Below are 20,926 nucleotides of genomic sequence, written 5' to 3'. Positions count from 1 at the left end.
GGGATTGCGGGTCGCGCTGCTGTTATTGGCTGGTTCCAGATTGGCCCGCCCCGCTTCCTCCCCCTCCTTCCGTCCCTCCCGCCTGAGCTTTCTGAGGACGCATGCGCAGCGGCAGACGCGCCCTTCCTCCTCACCGCAGCCCTCCGCCAGGGGTGACTGAGGACTCCCGCGCGCGGGCTCCGTCGGCCCCACCCTCCCTTTCCCCGGGGCCATTCGGAGAGCGGGGGCGAGAATGAAAGTTCCAGAACGCTGCGGTGAGTGCGTCATCGCGAGGAGGGGCGGGCTGCGGCTGGGAGAGGGAGGCCCGGGCGGTAGAGCCGGGTTCGTCATTGGGTCTTGTGGAGGTGGCCGCGCCCCCATTGGCTGAGGAAGATATGATGGGCACCGGCAAGGGCGGGCCCCTTCTGGAAGGTTCTGAGGCAGGGTATAAGAGACAGGGTGGCGGGCGGAAACCGGTCTCATTGGACGCGCCGGCAGCATTCCAAGTTGCTGATTTCTCCTTCAGCAGAGCCGGGCCTGCGTTTTTGGTAAGTAAGGCGTACGTATTTTAGCCTTCAACGGTTTCTTGGGAGCATGTAGGCCGCTGCAGGCTGCATGGATTTGCGGCGGCCCGGGGCTTTCTGAGCATCTCAGGCAGGGGGTGTGTGGCAGTTGTTTTGCCTGGGTTGGGGGGCTTTGTTGTCGAGGGGAGGCGGCAGTTCAGGGGTCCAGTCGCGACGGAGAAGCGGGGCACGGAGGGAAGGCGGGGTGGGAGGCCATGCGGTGAGAAAGGGACCGCATCCGTCTACAGGGCGTGGAGCCAGCGTCTTAAGAGTCGGCGGCTCCCTGTTTCCTTGTTTCCTTGTTTTAAGACCCAGTGTTCTTAAAGAAGGAAGTCATCATTGGCGAGCCCCCAAGATGGGGGAGGGGGCTTCAGGGCATTTGCAGGCCTTGCGGTGTTGAGTACGGGTAGGGGGCAGGGCTAAGGTTCAGCCCGGGGCACGGGACCACGTGTTCAGCAATCAGCAATGCCGCAGAACAGACCCTCCTTGCTGGTTGGCAAGGGAATGTTACTGCAGCACTTCACACACTTGCTGTGACCCTCCCGCGTGATAATTTCTGACAGGGGCCGAGTTTCTTGAATGAGGTGCTAAGTATAATTTTCAGAGTGGTCATACCAGGTTGCGTTGACTTGGTGAATGTCTTAGTGTTTAATCCGCTTTTTTTAACCACGTTTTTTTTTTTTCCCTTTAGCAACCATGTCTAAGGGACCTGCAGTTGGCATTGATCTTGGCACCACCTATTCTTGTGTGGGTGTCTTCCAGCACGGAAAGGTGGAAATAATTGCCAATGATCAGGGGAACCGAACCACCCCAAGCTATGTCGCCTTTACTGATACCGAACGATTGATCGGTGATGCTGCAAAGAACCAAGTCGCAATGAATCCCACCAACACGGTTTTTGGTAAGCCTTAATTGTGTTGTGAATTTGAGGGATTTAGTCAGTGTGTAATTTGAGAAGCTGTTAAGTGTGAAAGTGTGAGGCGGCCGTGAAATCCTTGAAAAGAAGAAAAGATAAGCTGTAGGAAACTTGATTATCCTTTTAAAATGTAGTATGGTGGCCATTCAGAAGTTGAATCTGTTTAATTGTATGAACTTTGACAGTAGGATGGTGGGTTTAAGTTCTTACTGAAAAGATGTTGTATAATGAAATGCAAGGTAACAATTTGTATTTGATATTTTTGATAGACGCCAAACGACTTATTGGACGGAGATTTGATGATGCTGTTGTCCAGTCTGATATGAAACATTGGCCCTTCATGGTGGTGAATGATGCTGGCAGGCCTAAGGTTCAAGTAGAATACAAGGGAGAGACAAAGAGTTTTTATCCAGAGGAGGTGTCATCCATGGTCCTGACAAAGATGAAGGAAATCGCAGAAGCCTACCTTGGGAAGGTGAGCACCGTACTGCAGGAGGATGTGGCGGTTACCAAATTTCTTGATAATGTGGGGTTCTGGCTGACTCAGGGATGAGTAGTAAAACTGGAATGGTGAAAATGTATTTCTGTATATCCAACTTAAGTTTTAATCTTTTTTGTTGCTAGACTGTTACCAATGCTGTTGTTACAGTACCTGCGTACTTTAATGACTCTCAGCGTCAGGCTACCAAAGATGCTGGAACTATTGCTGGTCTCAATGTACTTCGAATCATTAATGAGCCAACTGCTGCTGCTATTGCTTATGGTTTAGACAAAAAGGTACATACATGTTTTATTTATGTATGTCTGAGTCAAAACTGATTTGAGCCATCACAAACATGAAAAATTATTTGTATTTTGACTTTCAGGTTGGAGCAGAAAGAAATGTGCTGATCTTTGATTTAGGTGGTGGCACTTTTGATGTATCAATCCTCACTATTGAGGATGGAATCTTTGAGGTCAAATCTACAGCTGGAGATACTCACTTGGGTGGAGAAGACTTTGACAACCGCATGGTCAACCATTTTATTGCAGAGTTCAAGCGCAAACACAAGAAGGATATCAGTGAGAACAAGAGGGCTGTCCGTCGCCTCCGTACTGCTTGTGAGCGTGCTAAGCGCACACTCTCTTCCAGCACCCAGGCCAGTATTGAGATTGATTCCCTCTATGAAGGAATTGACTTTTATACCTCTATTACCCGTGCTCGATTTGAAGAATTGAATGCTGACTTGTTCCGTGGCACCCTGGACCCTGTGGAGAAAGCCCTTCGGGATGCCAAGCTGGACAAGTCTCAGATCCATGATATTGTCTTGGTGGGTGGCTCAACTCGCATCCCCAAGATTCAGAAACTTCTCCAGGACTTCTTCAACGGAAAAGAACTGAATAAGAGCATCAACCCCGATGAGGCTGTTGCGTACGGTGCAGGTAATTTCTTTAGTTAAACAGCTGTTAGGCCTAAGTTAGATTTCGCTGTGATGAATGATTTTAAACATTCGTAGTTTCCACCAAAAGCTTTAGCTAATGATGGCAAAACTTCCTTGGATGTCTGAGCGATTGAGAATTGTTAGTAAGATAATGAGTTCAACTGTGGTTTTCTTTAAAAAATTATTTCCTTTTTAATGTAGCTGTCCAGGCAGCCATTTTGTCTGGAGACAAATCTGAAAATGTTCAAGACTTGCTGCTGTTGGATGTCACTCCTCTTTCCCTTGGAATTGAAACTGCTGGTGGAGTCATGACTGTCCTCATCAAGCGCAATACCACCATTCCTACCAAGCAGACACAGACTTTCACTACCTACTCTGACAACCAGCCTGGTGTGCTCATTCAGGTAAGCTGGCTCAGTTTGGGTTGCTTGAGCTGCTATAAAATTGGGCAGGATTTGTTCTGCTGTGATGATGGATTCCAAAACCATTCGTAGTTTCCACCAGAATTCCTGTGTTGGCCAACTCCTTCCTTGGATGTCTGAGCGATCAGTCTTGCCTAATCAAGCTTATCCAGTTTAAGCTAGCAGAAAAACTGAGTTTTCTGTTTTTGTAGTACTTCTGTAATTTGAATGTGATTTCTATAGGTTTATGAAGGTGAGCGTGCCATGACCAAGGATAACAACCTGCTTGGCAAGTTTGAACTCACAGGCATACCTCCTGCCCCCCGTGGTGTTCCTCAGATTGAAGTCACTTTTGATATTGATGCCAATGGCATTCTCAATGTCTCTGCTGTGGATAAGAGCACAGGAAAAGAGAACAAGATTACCATCACTAATGACAAGGGTGAGTTTGGGCTACATATTGTGTGTGCAGTGAGATCTGGTTTTTTGAGGCTGGAGTTTGGGTTTTATTTCCTAAGTGTTTCAGCTTCCCTAAGAAGCATTTAGCTAAAAGATCACACTTCACACTTAATCACTAAATGGAGTTGCAGGGTTTATTCTTGGCACCTAAAACACTGGTTAATCTTACAGGCCGCTTGAGCAAGGAAGACATTGAACGCATGGTTCAAGAAGCAGAGAAGTACAAAGCTGAAGATGAGAAGCAGCGGGATAAGGTGTCTTCAAAGAATTCACTTGAATCCTATGCCTTCAACATGAAAGCTACTGTTGAGGATGAGAAACTTCAGGGCAAGATTAATGATGAAGACAAACAGAAGATTCTTGACAAGTGTAATGAAATAATCAACTGGCTGGATAAGAACCAGGTTTGTAATTATTGCTTGAAACTTGAGGGTGTGGGGTTTTGTGTGTTAAGGGCTTTAGCAAAAACTTAGGTTGCTTTTATAAATTGAGGTCACAATGATGAATGGTCCAGAACATTCGCGGTTTCCACCAGAACACTAGATGTTGGCAATTCCTTCCTTGGATGTCTGAGTGACCCAAGACCTCCAGTGTAACCTAAATGTTTTGTTACAGTGTCAGGTTGGTTGCATCAAACTTAATGTTTCATTTAAAGAATTTATGGTAATAGAATGTTTTTTATTTCTCTTTAGACTGCAGAGAAGGAAGAATTTGAACATCAGCAGAAGGAGCTGGAAAAAGTCTGCAACCCCATCATTACCAAGCTGTACCAGAGTGCAGGAGGCATGCCCGGGGGAATGCCAGGAGGAATGCCTGGAGGCTTCCCTGGTGGTGGAGCTCCTCCATCAGGTGGTGCCTCCTCTGGGCCCACCATTGAAGAGGTTGATTAAGCCAGCCTAGCATAGGTTCAGCATTGTTCCACACAAAACATGGAAGGACCCAAATTTGTAGCAAATCCCGTGGCAGTTATGAAGTTGAGCTGCTATAGTAAATAACTGGGCATTCTTGATACTTGAACATGGAATGTGTGTGCACATGGAAAAACATTGCACTTTACAAGCACTGTATTGTAAGTGGAAAAATGCAATGTCTTAAATAAAACTGTATTTAAAATTGGCACCATGAACTTGTCTGACTCTGCTTACAAGGGTAGTAAAAGTGTTTGGCTTTGGGAATTATTTCTCTGGCAAAGTATTATAACAGTGTCTTAGTTGTCAGATTGTTCAACCTAAGTGAATGCTTAAAGGCTTTGAATTAAGGTAAAGTGGGAAACATTTCCAGCACTACATAGTGCTAAGTCTATGTTACTACTAATGTGGTTTGAACTGTAGACACTGATGCTTTGCAGTGTCATAGGTTGGGAACAGGCATCTCAAATATTCAGTAAACCTTGTGGTTGAAACAGTTCAGGAGACATTGAGGCAAAAATTGGGCAAGGAAATGGATAACAGGTCACAATCTGTACAACTAGACCATCTTACTGTGAAGCCCTGTTAATCTACTGGCAGAGGCTTAGGAGTTGGGTGTTGTGAAGCTGGCTGTTAAGGCTGGCGTAGTGAGGGCCTTTGCCCATCATGTAATCAAGTTTAAGAAATTGGGCATCTAATTCTGATTTCATTTTAAATCATAGCCAACCTTAACTCAGGAACTTGAGAGGCAGAAGCTGATTCTGAACAGTTGTGCTTATCAAGCCTAATTACACTGGATTGCCTTTAGGTAAGCTTTCTTGGGAACAAAGATCTCAGTATACCTTGGCTGTTTAAGCTTGAGTTGACAATCAAATGAATGTTGGGCTATGGGTCAAAGCTCTTGCATCTGGGAATGTGAAGCCTGTAAAGTCATCTTTGTGAGATAATACATGTTCCACTTTTGCAACCCCGTGGACTATGTCCCATTAGGTTCCTCTGTCCATGGGGTTCTCCAGGCAAGAGTACTGGAGCGGGTTGACTATCAAGTGCCCTTCTTAGGGTATCTTATTGGACCAGGGATGGAGCCCATGTCTCTTAGGTCTCTGCATCGGCAGGTGGGTTCTCAAACCACTAGCACCATCCATGTGCTTATGATTCCTGCTTAACACCAGTGTGCCACCTAGTGGTCATTTAGGAAAAACTAGGCCAGGGATGGTGGTCTATGTCAGTTTTAGCTCAGCAGAGTGACCAGTAATCCCAGGCTGCTTCAGGTTCTACCTTGTGTAGCTTTTGGTTCTTGAGTAACCCAACTAACACAGTTTGGAGTTCAAAAGAATGTTTCTGCATTAAGTAAACAGTTTTATTTTCAGGTTAGTGCGTATAGCCAGTAGGCTGTCATTGGTAAAACAGTTTAGTAAGATAATTCAGTAAAACAACAGGAGTGCATATCACATTGGCTATTTTGTGACTTAGGTGTTAAAGTTTGACATTGCTCCAGGAAGTTTTGAGCCCACAGTGAAAGTCAAAAGTGACCTGGGTTTGGTGCAAACCCTATGGGGCATTTTTGGATTATTTTTGGTTTGGTTTTTTTTTTGATCACTCGAAATACTTTTGTCTGTGAACTTGGCAAGAAACTTGGAGATGAAATTGATAGTGAAGCGCAAGACCTAGCCCAGTGAAAGGTTATTGGTGGTAGCCATTACTACAAGTTGAACAAAATACATGTTTCTTCAATGAGACTGAAATAAAATGTACTATTTCCCTTACACACATGTAAGAAATAATGCATGGCAGGGCTTGTATAATAGGGTTTGGCAGAAGCTGCTGCTGCTGCTAAGTTGCTTCAGTCGTGTCCGACTCTGTGCGACCCCATAGACGGCAGCCCACCAGGCTCCCCCGTCCCTGGGGTTCTCCAGGCAAGAACTCTGGCAGAAGCTAGGGATTACCTATTTACTAGTTATACTGATTTCTCTATATTTAGTCTGAAAAGAATGCATATGAGGACTCTTGAGAAGTTCAGAGAGGTGGAGTAAACTTAGGCTGGGTGAGGAGAGCCAGTCAGGCATTTAAGTATTGGGTCGACTTAATTGGTATGCTCTTGCATACCAGTGTAGCGGCACTGGCTCATCTCAATGTAGAGCTGGGCTTCACGTTTACTGAGGAATTTTTTTTTTTAATCAGTTTGTAATCTTCTGAGTAAAGTTGGAGTTAATGTACCCAGGTGGCACTAGTGGTAATCTGCCTGCCAGTGCAGGAGATGGAGAGACACAGCTTTAATCTCTGGGTCAGGAAGGTCTGGAGGAAGGCATGGCAACCCACTCCAGTATTGCCTGGAGAATCTGAGGGGCTACAGTCTGTAGGGTTGCAAAGAGTCAGATACCACTGAACAGATTTGGCATGCACTTAATGATTTTGGTCCCAGTGTTCATCAGATACTTACAAAGTTCACTGTCAGATGTTTTCCCCCCTCGCCCATCTGGTGTTCAAACTTGGAGACTTGACTTTTGCAGGAAGTTGAAGTAATTTGGGGTTTTAAGAAACCCAATGACTGAAGTCAATTTTTGTCTTTCACTTTGTGTTAGTGTGTTTTAACTTCGTGCTGTGGGCTAAGCCCTGACAGCAGTAGGTGCAGAAGCTGGTAAAAATGTGTTCCAGCCTTATAGAAGTCTAAAGGAGCAGGAGAGACTGCCATGCACAGGATGAAGACGGTTACATGGTGGCATCCTTATTGTGGGAAGACACTAGCAATGTGTATAAATAAGGTTGTGTGTTACAGCTTAGGAAAAGATGTGGAGAAGGCGGCCATAAGAACAGCATTTTTTCCATTCAGTTTAGATGAAGGTAAGTGGTTTCCATTTAATCTTACCTTATTTGATCATCTATTAACAACCGTAGGATGGTTGGGTCGTCTGTCTGTGCATGCGTGAGTCTCTTCAGGATGACCAAAGCAACTTCTGTGTGGATTATTGTAATGTGGTTATGAAGAGTCATGCCTCTGGATGCCTGGCTTTTAAATTTTGCACAGGGCATCATTGACTTGGGAAGAGAGCAAAAAGTTCAGGGTCCCTCAATCTCCATGTCCACTTTTAAGTTACATGCTTGTTTCAGCTGGACTTACTAACACTTAATAATGCTATGGTTGTGTTTAGAAATGTATTTTTATTACTGTAGTTGAGTAACAGTAATTGTACTTCTGAACTACTAAACAATAATTTTTGTCTTAAAAGCCACAGCCATACATTTACTCCCAAAAATATTACTGCAGTCTTTTGTACTTAAAATGTACTATAAAGAAAATGATGCCTGCAAACAATGCTTTGCTCCAACAGGACTGAGTATTTGATTCAACAATATTGCTCTACAATATACCTTCATAGAAAAAATAGCCTTTTCAATTCTATTAAGATGGAATGGAGATGGTGAGGGAGAGGGAGTCCTGGCGTGCTGCAATCAATGGGGTTGCAGAGAGTCAGACACTCCTGGGCAACTGAACAACAACCAGGTGGAATGGAGTGATTGGTGGGACAGACTGGAAAGGTTTGAGGGTTTTCCTTTCACTAGTCTATGTATTTCCCTGGTGGCTCAGAGGTTAAAGCGTCTGCCTCCAGTGTGGGAGACCTGGGTTCGATCCCTGGGTCGGCAAGATCCCCTGGAGAAGGAAATGGCAAACCACTCCAGTATTCTTGCCTGGAGAATCCCATGGACGGAGGAGCCTGGTAGGCTACAGTCCACGGGGTCACAAAGGGTCGGACACGACTGAGCGACTTCCCTTTCCTTTCCTAGTCTATGTATGGCTGTAAGGACATCTTTATCCACTAGATGGCAGTAAGCAATTTAGAAAATGACAGCTGAGGGAGGCCGCTGGAACATTTTCACTTAGGTTTATGCTTTTTGTTTGTTTCACAAGTTGCCTAACTGGAAGCACAGCAAATGCTGAGGAAGGAAGTCAGCCTCAGATGTTCACATTCACGTTCCAGGCAAAGCATTCCCAGCTGAGTAAGTTTAGCAGATGCTCTGATGGGGTGTATGGGTTTAAGTAGAGATTTTAGGGTACTTGAGACAGGTAGGTCAGACACAGAGCTTTGAAATGTGCAGGGATGAAGGGAAAAAAGGGGAGTCTCCGTGGGAAGAGAAAATAGTCTCTCCTGATCCTTTCATGGTCCATTTTTCCTAGTTTAAGCTGTTAACGTTATTTCCCTCATCACTCTGACTCCTTAGACTCTCAGCACCTGTATGAAATGTTTGAATTCCTCACTAAACTCAAGCTCATGAATGAACGTAAGAATATCCACACACTCCCGTATAATGTCTGGCACGTTACATAAACGTGTAATAGCAAATGAATAAGAAGGGGTGAGGCAGGTACCCAAGCGGTGAGTGGTAGAATGTGTTCTCTTTGAGCTTTATGATGGTTTGGTCGTGGCTCTTGGAGTGGTGAGAGGCTGGCTGGGTTCAGGCTCCCTACAGATCTTTGCTACAGTTGCTCCTTGCAGAGCTGGGGAGCCAAATTAGAGCTGCATGAGGTGAGGAAACGATCAAGCCTGGAGCAGCTCTAGCCAAAGGAGAGTTGGCAGTAACAGAGCTGTCAATCTTTGCCCTAAGGGACCACTTGGTATCTTTAGATTGCCCCTGAGATCTGGGTGATATGGGGAATGAGTGTGCTGAGCAGTATGAGCACAGTCAGGGCTTGCCAGGAAGACTGAGGCCTGTCCTAAGAAGCTGGGCTATAGTTCATAGGATGCAGCCAACCCCAGGGCCCTAAGGAAAAGGCTACGGATCTTCTTGACCTTAGATTAGACACAAAACAACAAGCAACAAAAGAAAACATAGATTTATTGGACTTCATAAAAATTAAAAATGTGCTTAAAATGACACCCATCAATAAAGTGAAAAAAGGCAACCTACAGAATTGGGGAAAATACTTGTGTGTGTATGTGCTCATTTGCTTCAGTCATGTCTGACTATGACCTATGGGCGGTAGCCCACCAGGTTCCTCTGTCCATGGGATTCTCTAGGCAAGAATACTGGATTGGGTTGCCATGCCCTCCTCCAGGGGATCTTCCCAACCCAGGAATTGAACCCATATCTCTGGCATTTCCTGCATTACAAGCAGGTTCTATTGTACCTAATAAAGTACTGCTATCCAAAATGTACTAAAAAACTTTTGTAAACTCAAAAGAGAGAAACCACTGTTTACAAGGGACAACTGATCTAAATAGGTATGTCTCCAAAGAAGATACACAAATAGCTAATAAGCACAGGGAAAGGTGCTCGATACCATTAGCAATCAGAGAAATGGAAATCAAAACCTCAGTGAGAAGTTTATACTCACTAGGATGTCTGGACAGGAACAGTTGGTAAGGATGTACAGGAACTGGAACCCTCATACACTGCTGATATGAATGTAAAATGTGGCAACCCATTTGGAAATGTGTCTGGCAGTTCCTCAAAAGTTAAACTTAGAATTAATTAACATATGACCCAGGCATTCTACCAGTTATGTACCCAAGAGAAATTAAAATATACATCCACACAAGCACTTATACACACACAGTATTACAATACCTCAAAAAAGACCATAACCCAAATGTCCATCAACTAATGAATGGATAAATGAAACAGTATATCCACACAATGGAATATTACTCAGCTATAAGAAGGAATGAAGTATTGATACATGCTCTCACGTAGATGATCCTTGATTATATGAAATGTCCAGAAGAGGCAAATCTTTTGAGATAGAAAGTAGAAATAGGTGGTTTCATAACGTTGGGGGAAAGGACAGTTGGGGAGAGATGCAGAGTTACTGCGGACAGGTATGGGGTTTTGTTTTGGGATGATGAAATCATTCTAATTAGTTGTGGCTATAGTTGTATAATTCTGTGAATATATTAAAATACTGAATTGCACACTAAATAGACAAATTAATGAATTGTGTGGTTCGGATATTATAGTATTTCAACAAAGCACTTAAAAATTTGGGAGGGGTTAGAAAAGAAGTTACAGAGCTGGCTTCCACAAAGTGGGGGGAGAGAGGGAGGGAGGGAGGAAGAAAGGATGTATGTGAAGATAAGATTTTTACTCTCAAGGAACCAAGTAATGTTGGCTGTGCATTGGTTTTTCTTTTTACCCCCAGCTTTCCTGACATAATTGTCATATAATATTGTGTCAGTTTAAGGGGTGCAACGTGTTGGTTTGATACACTCATATTGTGAAGTGATTACCACAGTAAGGTTAGTTAGCACCTCCATCACTTCACATAATTGCCATTTCCTTTTTGTTTATGGAGAGAACATTTAAGATTTACTCTTGAATGGACATGTGGACATGGGTTGGGGGGAAAAAGTAGAGGAAGATGAATTGAGAGAGTAACATTGACATATATACACTCAGCTCAGTTCAATTGCTCAATTGTATCCGACTCTGCGACCCCATGTACTGCAGCACACCAGGCCTCCCTGTCCGTGGCCAACTCCCGGAGTTTACTCAAACTCATGTCCATTGAGTTGGTGATGCCATCCAGCCATCTCATCTGTCGTCCCCTTCTCCTGCCTTCAATCTTTCCCAGCATCAGGGTCTTTTCCAATGAGTCAGTTCTTCTCATCAGGTGGCCAAACTATTGGAGTTTCAGCTTCAGCATCAGTCCTTCCAGTGAATATTCAGGACTGATTTCCTTTAGGATGGACTGGTTGGATCTCCTTGAAGTCCAAGGGACTCTCAAGAGTCTTCTCCAATACCACAGTTCAGAAGCATCAATTCTTTAGCACTCAGCTTTCTTTATCATCCATACATAACTACTAGAAAAACCATAGCTTTGACTAGATGGACATTTGTTGGCAAAGTCATGTCTCTGCTTTTTAATATACTGGCTAGGTTGGTCCTAACTTTCCTTCCAAGGAGCAAGTGTCTTTTAATTTCATGGCTGCAGTCACCATCTGCAGTGATTTTAGAGCCCCCAAAATAAAGTCTGTCACTGTTTCCATTGCTTCCCCATCTATTTGCCATGAAGTGATGGGACCAGATGCCATGATCTTAGTTTTCTGAATGTTGAGCTTTAAGCCAACTTTTTCTCTCTCTCACTTTCATCAAGAGGCTCATTAGTTCTTCTTCACTTTCTGCCATAAAGGTGGTGTTATCTGCATATCTGAGGTTATTGATATTTCCCCTGGCAATCTTGATTCCAGCTTGTGCTTCATCCAGCCCAGCGTTTCTCATGATGTACTCTGCATATAAGTTAAATAAGCAGGATGTCAGTATAGAGCCTTGACGTACTCCTTTCCCGATTTGGAACCAGTATGTTTTTCCATGTCCAGTTCTAACTGTTGCTTTCTGACCTGCACACAGATTTCTCAGGAGGCAGGTCAGGTGGTCTGGTATTGCCATCTCTTGAAGAATTTTCCATAGTTTTTCGTGATCCACACAGTCAAAGGCTTTGACATAGTCAATAAAGCAGAAGTAGATGTTTTTCTGAAACTCGCTTGCTTTTTCGATGATCTAACAGATGTTGGCAATTTGATCTCTAGTTCTTCTGCTTTTTCTAAATCCAGCTTGAACATCTGGAAGTTCACGGTTCACGTACTGTTGAAGCCTGGCTTGGAGATTTTTGAGCATTACTTTGCTAGCGGGTGAGATGAGTGCAATTGTGCAGTAGTTTAAGCATTCTTTGGCATTGCCTTTCTTTGGGATTGGAATATATATATATACTACCATGTGTAAAATAGAAAGCTTCTGTATAGCACAGGGAGCTCAATTCAGTGCTCTGCAGTGACCTAGTGGGGAGGCTCAAGAGGGAGGGGGTGTAGATATATATAGAGATGATTCACTTCATTATACAGCAAAAACTAACAGTATTGTAAAGCAGTTATATTCCAATTAAAAAAAAAACAGATTTACTCTCTTAGCAATTTCTAAGTATTCAGTACATATATTATTAAATATAATCATGGGGCTGTACATTAGATCCTTGAACTTACTTATCTTGTGACTGAAAGTTTAGACCCCTTTGCCATACTCTCCCATTTCCCCAATGCCCTGTGCTGTTTCAGTTTTTTGGCCACACCTGTGGCATGCAGGATCTTGGTTCCCTGACCAGGGATCAAACCCACGCCCCCTGCAGCGGAAGTGCAGAATCTTGACTGCTGGACCTAGACCACAAGGGAAGTCCTGTGCTATTGTTTTCTAATGCCTACACTTCCCTTTGAGACATTGTGGACTCTCAAACCAAGCAGATAGAGATTCCAAACCCATGAGTTGAAACAGTTAAGTTGGTGGGCTGAAAAAGCAAGCAGCAAGCAACCACTTGAGAGACACTGCAAATATTTACCAGAAATCTTTTTGTCGATTTAGCGTTTCTCAAGTGTCTGTCTGGGACCTGCTCTGCCATTTACTGGGTGTGTCACCTTGGGCAAATTACTCTTTCTGAAACTAAGTGTCTTTACCTATGAAATGGGGATTATAGTAATCGACCATTAGGCTTGTTATGAGGATTAAATGAGCCAGTGTATGTGGAGTGTTTAGCTCTGTGCCTGACTCATAGAGTAAGTGTTAGAAGAGCTAGTATTATTATTAGTTAGATAATATTAACATTTCCTAAGGCTGCCATAACAATGTACCAAAAACTTAGGGGACTTTCCTGGTAATGCAGTGGTTAACACTTCACCTTCTAATGCAGGGTGTGTGATTTGATCTCTGGTAGGGAGCTAAGATCCCACATGCCTCATGGCCGAAAAGCAAAAACAAAAACATAAAACAGAAGCAATATTGTAACAAATTAAATAAAGATTTTTAAAATGACCCACATCAAAAATCTGTAACTCTCCCTTCTGCATGTCGTTGAAGATCCTGGTGTCACCATGGGCCACTGCCCCGCCTAGTGTTACCGTTATTGTAAGAGCAAGCCGTACCCAAAGTCGCTTCTGCCAAGGTGTCCCTAATGCTGAGATGTGCATCTTTGATGTGGTGCGGAAGGCAAAACTGGATGAGTTCCTGCTCTGTGGCCACATGGGGTCAGATGAGTATGAGCAGCTCTCTTCCAAAGCCCTGGAGGCTGCCCATATTTGTGCCAACAAGTACAAAAAGTGGTGAAAAGCTGTGCCAAAGGTGGCTTTCACATCCAAGTGCCGCTCCATCCTTCCACATCATCCTCATCAACAAGGTGTTGTCATGTACTGGAGCCGACAGGCTCCAGACAGGTATGTGCAGTGCCTCCGGAAAGCTCCAAGGCACAGTGGCCAGGGTCCACGTTGGCCAAGTCACGATGTCCATCCGCGCCAAGCTGCAGAACAAGAAGCATGTGACTGAGGCCCTCTGCAGGGCCAAGTTTAAGTTCCCTGGACGCCAGAAGGTCCCCAGAAGTGGGGATCTTCAAAGTTTAATGCAGATAAATTTGAAAACATGGTGGCAGAAGAGTGGTTCTTCCCCTATGGCTGGGGGTCAAATAGATCCCCAGTCGTGGTCCTCTGGACAAATGGCAGGCCCTGTACTCATGAGATCCTTGAGCTGTCCCCTCCTTACTCATGCATGCCTAGCAATAAATCCTACTTCCCTGCCCCCCAAAACCCCTACAAAGTACCAAAAACATAGACAACAGAAATGTATTGTTACAGTTCTGGAGGCTAGCAGTCAAAAATCAAGGTGTTGGCAGTGCCATGCTCTCGGAGTACTCAGGGAGGGAGTGGTCCGGCTCCTCCCTTCTGGTTTCTGATGGCTGCCTGCATCCTTGGGCTTAAAGATGCATCAGTCCAGTCACATGACTATCTTCTCCCTGTATGTCTTCACATCTTTTTCCCTCTGTGCATGTCTGTTACTGTGTCCAAATTCCTTTTTTTTTTTTTAAATAAGGACAGCAGTCATACTGGGTTAGGACCCACCATAGTGACCTCATTTTAACCAATTACTTCTGTAATGACTATTTCCAAAAGAGGTCACATTCTGAGGTTGTGGGGATTAGGACTTTTAACCTTTTTTTTTTTAATTGGGGTGAAGGGGACACAATTCACCCCATGACAACCACATTCCTGGTCATCACAGAAGAGGAATCCCCTCCCCAGCTTTACCGCAAGAATAGAAAGTAAACCAGCTGAAATCTGAATACCTGTTCTTATGGGGGACCAACAAAAAGGCCTTTCTTTGCAGTCTCTTTCTCAGAAGCAGGCCCACCACAGGCCACCAGCTGTGGACAGTGTTCGCTTGTATCCTTTTACCAGCCCTTGGTCCCTCTGGATTTTCCAACAATGCCTAATTCTATTATTTCCAGTGATTTCCCCGTGGGCAGCAGTTTATTTCTGTCATCAAGTCTCTGATGAAATCTTTAGCCATGAAATATTTAGTCCAATCCCAACAAATAGTGTATAGTGTTAACATGTCACAAGCTGCCCGTGGCCTGCATTATGTGGTAATTTGGAAGCGAGAGGAGTGATAATACAGGGCCGGGCTTCTTTTGTGAGCTCGCATTAATGCTGGAGCTGGTGATGTCAATTGACAGCCCATCGATTTGGACTAATAGTGCATGGAGGGGGCAGAATTGGGGCGAGGTAGGGGATAAAGGATATTGACGGTCAGTTGCCAGGATCCTGGCAGCTCTTAATCTATTATTGCCCTCTTTTAATGTAACTTCCGTGTCAACTGCATTTACTTCCACCGGCTCTGCCCGCTGTGCTGAACTGTGAAGCCGGTGGGATGCCACCCCCAGAGTGGCCCAAAGTTCCCCAGTATTGATTCTTTGATACTCTGGGGTGTGAATTATAATTATTTCATTAAGCTCTTTAATGGGTATCAACTATGAACCTTCGCCAGCCCAGGCTGGGGTAGCCAGGGCGAGGCCCGCATCATTAATCTGTGTTCATCTCGTTGCCACCAATTGTCCTGCCCTCAACCCTATTTTTTTCCTCCTATTATCGCGTCTGTGGTTTTAGTGCGAAGCAGGTCGATCTACTCTCAGAGAGGAGCTGGGAAGGGGAGTTCCTGATTTGGGGAGGCCATGGTTGAGCAGATTGCATTGTCCGCTGTTCACACAGCGGAGCTAATCACTTGTCAGACCTGCTCGGCCTGGCTCTAGTCTGCCTGTGCGAGGAGGTGGTGCACGCTGTCGTGGGACAAAGCAGCCACTTGCTTGTGTGGCTTTGAGACCTGTTACAGCTCAGGAAAATTCCATGCCCACACTGAAGTTCATCAACCTTCCCTTCTGCCCTCAGGGAACTTCACCTCTAGTAACGGGTAGAGGTATCAATACGTAAATAAGTAGCAACAAAACACTAATGAGCCCTTGAAAACAGGCAAAGGAGGAGATGTTATGGCACTCCACAGGAGGGGCCTTGACCCAGGCTTGGGGATCAGGGAAGGCTTCCTGGAGGGGTAAAAGCCTAAAGTGAACCCGAAGAATAAGTCAGAAGTAGCCACAGGAAAGAGGAAGGGCACGCTAGTCAGTGGAGCAGTACGTTGGAGAGGCCCGGGGATGAGAGAGAGCCAGGTCCAAGAAAGGTGAAGACCTCATGTAGTTGAGTAAGACCATACTTTGTATGAGGTCAGGACAGGTCCCTCTCTCAGCCAGGTTCTTGTCTTCTACCTGCCTGTCATTGCTGATGAAGCTCATCAGGAACTTGAGGAAGCTCAAATAGTCCCAGGTGGTATTTCTCATTATTTTATCAGATGCTTTCTTATTTCTACCATACTTTCTTTTAGGCTGAGAGTGATTTTTATTTTAGGCCCTTATTTGGTTTATGTGGTGGTTTTAAAACATGTCTGCAGTTTTTTTTTGGGGGGGGCACTCCTTTTATCAAGATATTGAATCTTAATTCCTCTCTTCATGAATGCAGGCTGGCTATCCTGACTTCTAATGGATAGAAGGTGGAGCAGGTAACTCTGAGTAACTTCCAAGTCTAGATTATTAAATTTCTGCTGTTTCCACCTAGTTCTCTGGACATTCACTGTAGACTCTTCAGCTGCCCTGTAGGAAGTCTGATCCTGAGTCCACCATGTGGAAAGACCACTATGAGAGAAGCTTGAGGAGCCCCAGGGATTGCATGGTCCTAGTCTGGGCACCAGACATGTGAGTAAAGAGGCCTTGGAGATGACTTTAGCCCCAGCCATCAACCACTATATCTTCATTCAGAGAGCCCCTGAGTGAGAATTGGTCAGCTGAGCCCAGTCAACCATGTGCCAAATCAATGATTGTTATTGTTTTAAGCTACTGTTTTAGGGTGATCTGTTATGTGGTGATAGATGATTGGAACAGTTAAGCTTGGTTAAGTTGGTGTTTAAGTTTGATTACTATAGCTCCATAGCAAGTCTTCAAATCAGGCACTCTGAGTTCCCCAACTTTGTTCTTCTTTTTCAAGTTTGTTTTGACTCTTCTAGATCTTTTTATTTTCCATGTATATTTTAAAAATCAACTCATTTCTTAAAAAAAATTACCTTCTTATATTATAATTGATATTTTAATGTTGTTGTTGTTGTTTAGCTACTCAATGGTCTTCAACTCTTTGCAACCCTGTGGACTGTAGCCTGCCGGGCTCCTCTGTCCATGGGGATTTCTAGGAAGACTATTGGAGCGGTTTGCCATTTCCATCTCCAGGGGATCTTGATATTTTAATGACTATAGTTTAAATTGGGTAAAGTTGATATCTAAACAATATTACTAAATACCAATCCATGAACATGGCGTGTCTTGTCATTTATTTAGGTCTTCTTTAATTTCTGTCAGCAATGTTTTGTAGTTTAGAATGAAAAAATCTTTTGCCTTTTGTTAAATTGATTTGTGTTTACATTTTTTAATGCTATTGTAAATAGAATAGTTTTAAAATTTCATTTTCCAATTAATTGCTTCTACTTTGCAAGACTACAGTGGAACTCAAATGTTGACCACATATTGTGTGATCTTGCTAAATTCACTTATTAATTCCAGTACTGGTTTTGCCGAGTTTCTTAAGCTTTTTTTTCCATAATCGATCATGTTATCTGCAAGGAAAGATGATTTATTTCTTCCTTTCCAGTATGAAAAGTTTACTTCTTTTTCTTTCCTTATTGCTTTGGCTGAGACCAACAAAAAATGTTGAATAGAATGGTGAGAGTGGACATCCTCTGCCTTGTTTCTGATCTTAGGAGGAAAGCACTTAATATTTCACCATTAAGTATGATACTAACTTTGAGGGTTTTTTTTTAGTTTTCTTTTATTTTTAATTGGAGGGTAATTACTTTGCAGTGTTGTGATGGTTTCTGCCATATATCAACATGATTCAGCCATAAATATACATATATCCCCTTCCTCTTGAATCTCCCTCCCCATCCCACCCCTCTGGGTTGTCACAGAGCACCAGATTTGGGTTCTCTGTATCATACAGCAAATTCCCACTGGCTATCTATTTTACATATGGTAATATGTATGTTTCAATGTACTCTCTCAAATCATTCCACCCTCTCCTTCACCCACCCATGTCCAAAAGCCTATCCTTTATGTCTGCATCGCCTTTGCTGCCCTGCAAATAGGATCATCAGTACCATCTTTCTAGATTTCATATATATGGTGTTAATATACAATATTTATCTTTCTCTTTATGACTTACTTCACTCTGTATAATAGGCTCTAGGTTCATTCACTTCATTAGAATTGACTCAAATGTGTTCCTTTTCATAGCTAAGTAATATTCCATTGTGTATATGTTCCACTACTTCTTTATTCATTCATCTGTTGATGGACATCTAACTTTGGGTTTTTCATAGATATTCTTTAATGATTTGGGTTTTGGTATCATGCTTGTATTAAGGGTAAATTTGAGCATGGCAATCTTTCCAGTGTAAAACTGCCAGCAGAGACCAAGATGGAGGAAGAAGACTAATGCAAGAAACACAGGTGCTCTCAATTTAAAGGAAATGACTGAAACTAAAAGCAGGAAGTGTTGCAAGATGTGGTTTTCAGAGATAGCTTGGGGAAAATGGGCATAGGTAAGGCCAAGAGAGAATGAAGTCATCAAGATGGGACCTGTGGGCTTAGAATGGCTTCCTTCTTCCTCTCCACCTGGTGCTCTATTCATTTTTCAAAAGCTGAAATATTCCCTCTCCAGATTCTTCTGGGCAAAGTGGGTAGCTCCCCCACTCAGTACTCCCTAATCATTCCGCACCTTCAGTAGAGCACTTTGCACACATTTTGAAGCTGTCTGTGTGTCTGGCTCTCTTTCTCCACAGTGAGATCCTCTGAGGTACGGACTGTGGCTTCTTCATTTTCACATTCCTCCGCCACTCCTTCTAGACCCTCCTTCCCTGGGAATCAGCAGAGTCAGAGCTCTAGGGTCTGCATAGCATGTTCCCCCCCACTGTGCAAACCTCAATAAGTTTTCCTTCTGAAAGTGCTTTTCTTTTCTTTTTTTTGAATTAATTTATTTATTTGGCTCAGCTGGGTCTTAGTTGCGACATGTGGGATCTAGTTCCCTGACCAGGGATTGAACCTGGGCTCCCTGGATTGGGAGTGTGGGGTTTCAGCCACTGGACCACTAGGGAAGTCCCTGAAAATGCTTTTCTTGAAAATATAATTTCCCTCTAAGAAGTTGTACCAAAGTTGTTTCTGACTTCTGGGAGATTCTGTTTTCTCACTTAATACCTATCTTAGAGGTAGTTGCTACATGCTCTTTTTTGGGGGTAGGCACCTAGTGTATGTGTGTGGAATCAAGGGACATAGTTTCTAGGTGTGGCTTAGAAATGAACAAAAGGAAAATCTTGCATGAGCTCAGACACAGGGTGTGAATTTGAGTGGAGACTTGATTACTTAAATCCTCCCAGTCTTTGTAAAGCTTATACTACAATGCAGTGGAGTTACTAACCCAATTAGAGCTTGAATTTCTTTTTTATAACAAATATTCTGTAATATCCTCTTTACTATTCTGGAATGAAATTCATAGGAAACCAAAATATTCCATTTAATACTCTAATTATAAATCTGAAAAAGTGAAAGAAAAACTGTTTGCAATAAATTGATGTGTGTTTTAATAGACAGATGCTCATGTTCAGTTAAACTGGAAGGCATAACTGTAGGGTGCTCACCCCTTCTGCAGAATCGCTGTGAAAGCAGAATTCAGCCCACTGTTTTGATGCCTCAGACATCACTGGCATGGCTGTCAAGACAGGCTCTTCTGAAACCAAATCTTTGTATTGTCCTAACTGAAACAAGGACATTTCACTTCTCCTTTTACACAGTATTTACATTCAGGAAAAATTCAGTTTATTTTTAAATTAAAAAAGACTTCGTGTTATTTTTGTATAACATCATAGAAAACTTTTTCACCTATGTGAATATCCAGGAGACATTCGGAAATCACTGGGGATGTGGAAGGAAATTTCTTTGATGTACAGACCTGACCACCTTGGTATTGCAAAGAATCAAACCCCCACCCCCACTTCCCCCTGCTCCTCACTGAAAGCCACAGTGCCTCCAATCACAGCAGCAACAAAAACTTCCCACCAATTTTCCCAGTGCTCTTTAGGAGGCAGTACCATCCCTAAGCCCTGGTTCTGAAGTTAGCCCTGGATTCAAGAACCCTAGCACTGCCTCTTCTTGTCTACATGGCCACTTTATTTTCAGTGTAAAAAGCAGGTGATATACCCAGTCTCAAGGTGTGTAAAGGTTTAAATGACAGGGTAGCCAATGACACTCTGTACAATGTCAAGTAACCAGTGCTCAGAAACAGCTAATATATATTGAACATTTATTATGTGTCATGAATAGTAACAGCCCTCTGAGTTCAGTGCCATTATTGACTCTAATTTTCTGTTGCGTAAGTGAGGCCCAAGTTGCTTGCCTAAGGTCACATAGGAAGTGAAATGGCAGAAATATGACCACGGGTGACTCCCAGGCTGGTTTGGTTCCTCTTCATGCTGTACTGAGTCTACCATGAACAGTGCCAGGCAAGACTCTATCCCTGCAATTGGCCAAGATTGATCCCTCCTGAAAGCTCACTGCTCTTACAAGGATCTCCATGAGCTAATGCTCTAGAGGTCTCAGGTGACCTGAGGAGGAGAGGGCAGCTAGGCCAGGTGATGGGAGAAGTTGCAAAGGACACACCCACCCACCCTCTGCATTTCCCTCCCAACCCCGCTCCCGGCTCCCCGTGTGGTGGGGTGGAGAGTTCTCTGGGGAGTCCTAACTGTAATCATGCCACAGCCTCAAGTGGGAGAGGTGGTGTCTTGAATTGCACAGGTCACTTGCTTTGAGGACAGGCTGGTTTGGGCTCAATACAAAGAATTTCCCAACATTGACAGCCATCTGACAACTCACATCAATGCCGAGAAAGCA

General features: G+C 43.7%; 1 protein-coding gene, 2 non-coding genes and 1 pseudogene across 8 annotated transcripts; all 4 read left to right on the top strand.

The window, feature by feature from the left end:
* Positions 1 to 93: 93 nt before the first annotated feature.
* Positions 94 to 4,858, top strand: HSPA8 (heat shock protein family A (Hsp70) member 8). 6 transcript variants are annotated; one of them, XM_081541397.1, is made up of 9 exons: positions 94 to 254; positions 1,234 to 1,443; positions 1,728 to 1,933; positions 2,083 to 2,235; positions 2,325 to 2,880; positions 3,081 to 3,283; positions 3,524 to 3,722; positions 3,911 to 4,143; positions 4,432 to 4,858. In XM_081541397.1, exons 1-9 carry the CDS (start codon positions 233 to 235, stop codon positions 4,627 to 4,629), a joined length of 1,980 nt encoding a protein of 659 aa, XP_081397523.1. In that variant the 5' UTR covers positions 94 to 232; the 3' UTR covers positions 4,630 to 4,858. The 6 variants fall into 6 exon arrangements, with proteins under 6 accessions (XP_081397523.1, XP_081397526.1, XP_081397522.1 ...); XM_081541400.1 differs by having other exon boundaries at positions 3,911 to 4,147; XM_081541396.1 differs by having other exon boundaries at positions 2,083 to 2,245; positions 2,332 to 2,880.
* On the top strand, positions 2,923 to 3,009 carry LOC145527989 (small nucleolar RNA SNORD14). Its single transcript, XR_014070069.1, has one exon. It is a non-coding gene; the product is annotated as a small nucleolar RNA SNORD14 (small nucleolar RNA).
* On the top strand, positions 4,233 to 4,316 carry LOC145527990 (small nucleolar RNA SNORD14). Its single transcript, XR_014070070.1, has one exon. It is a non-coding gene; the product is annotated as a small nucleolar RNA SNORD14 (small nucleolar RNA).
* A 2,568-nt stretch (positions 4,859 to 7,426) lies between the features above and the next one.
* LOC145526226 (large ribosomal subunit protein uL16-like) lies at positions 7,427 to 14,135 on the top strand (annotated as a pseudogene).
* Positions 14,136 to 20,926: the final 6,791 nt, after the last annotated feature.

The sequence above is a fragment of the Giraffa tippelskirchi genome, chromosome 11 (assembly GCF_054371585.1).
Source record: "Giraffa tippelskirchi isolate mGirTip1 chromosome 11, T2T-mGirTip1v1.2.pri, whole genome shotgun sequence".
Taxonomy (NCBI): domain Eukaryota; kingdom Metazoa; phylum Chordata; class Mammalia; order Artiodactyla; family Giraffidae; genus Giraffa; species Giraffa tippelskirchi.
This window is presented reverse-complemented; position numbering and strand designations above follow the sequence as displayed.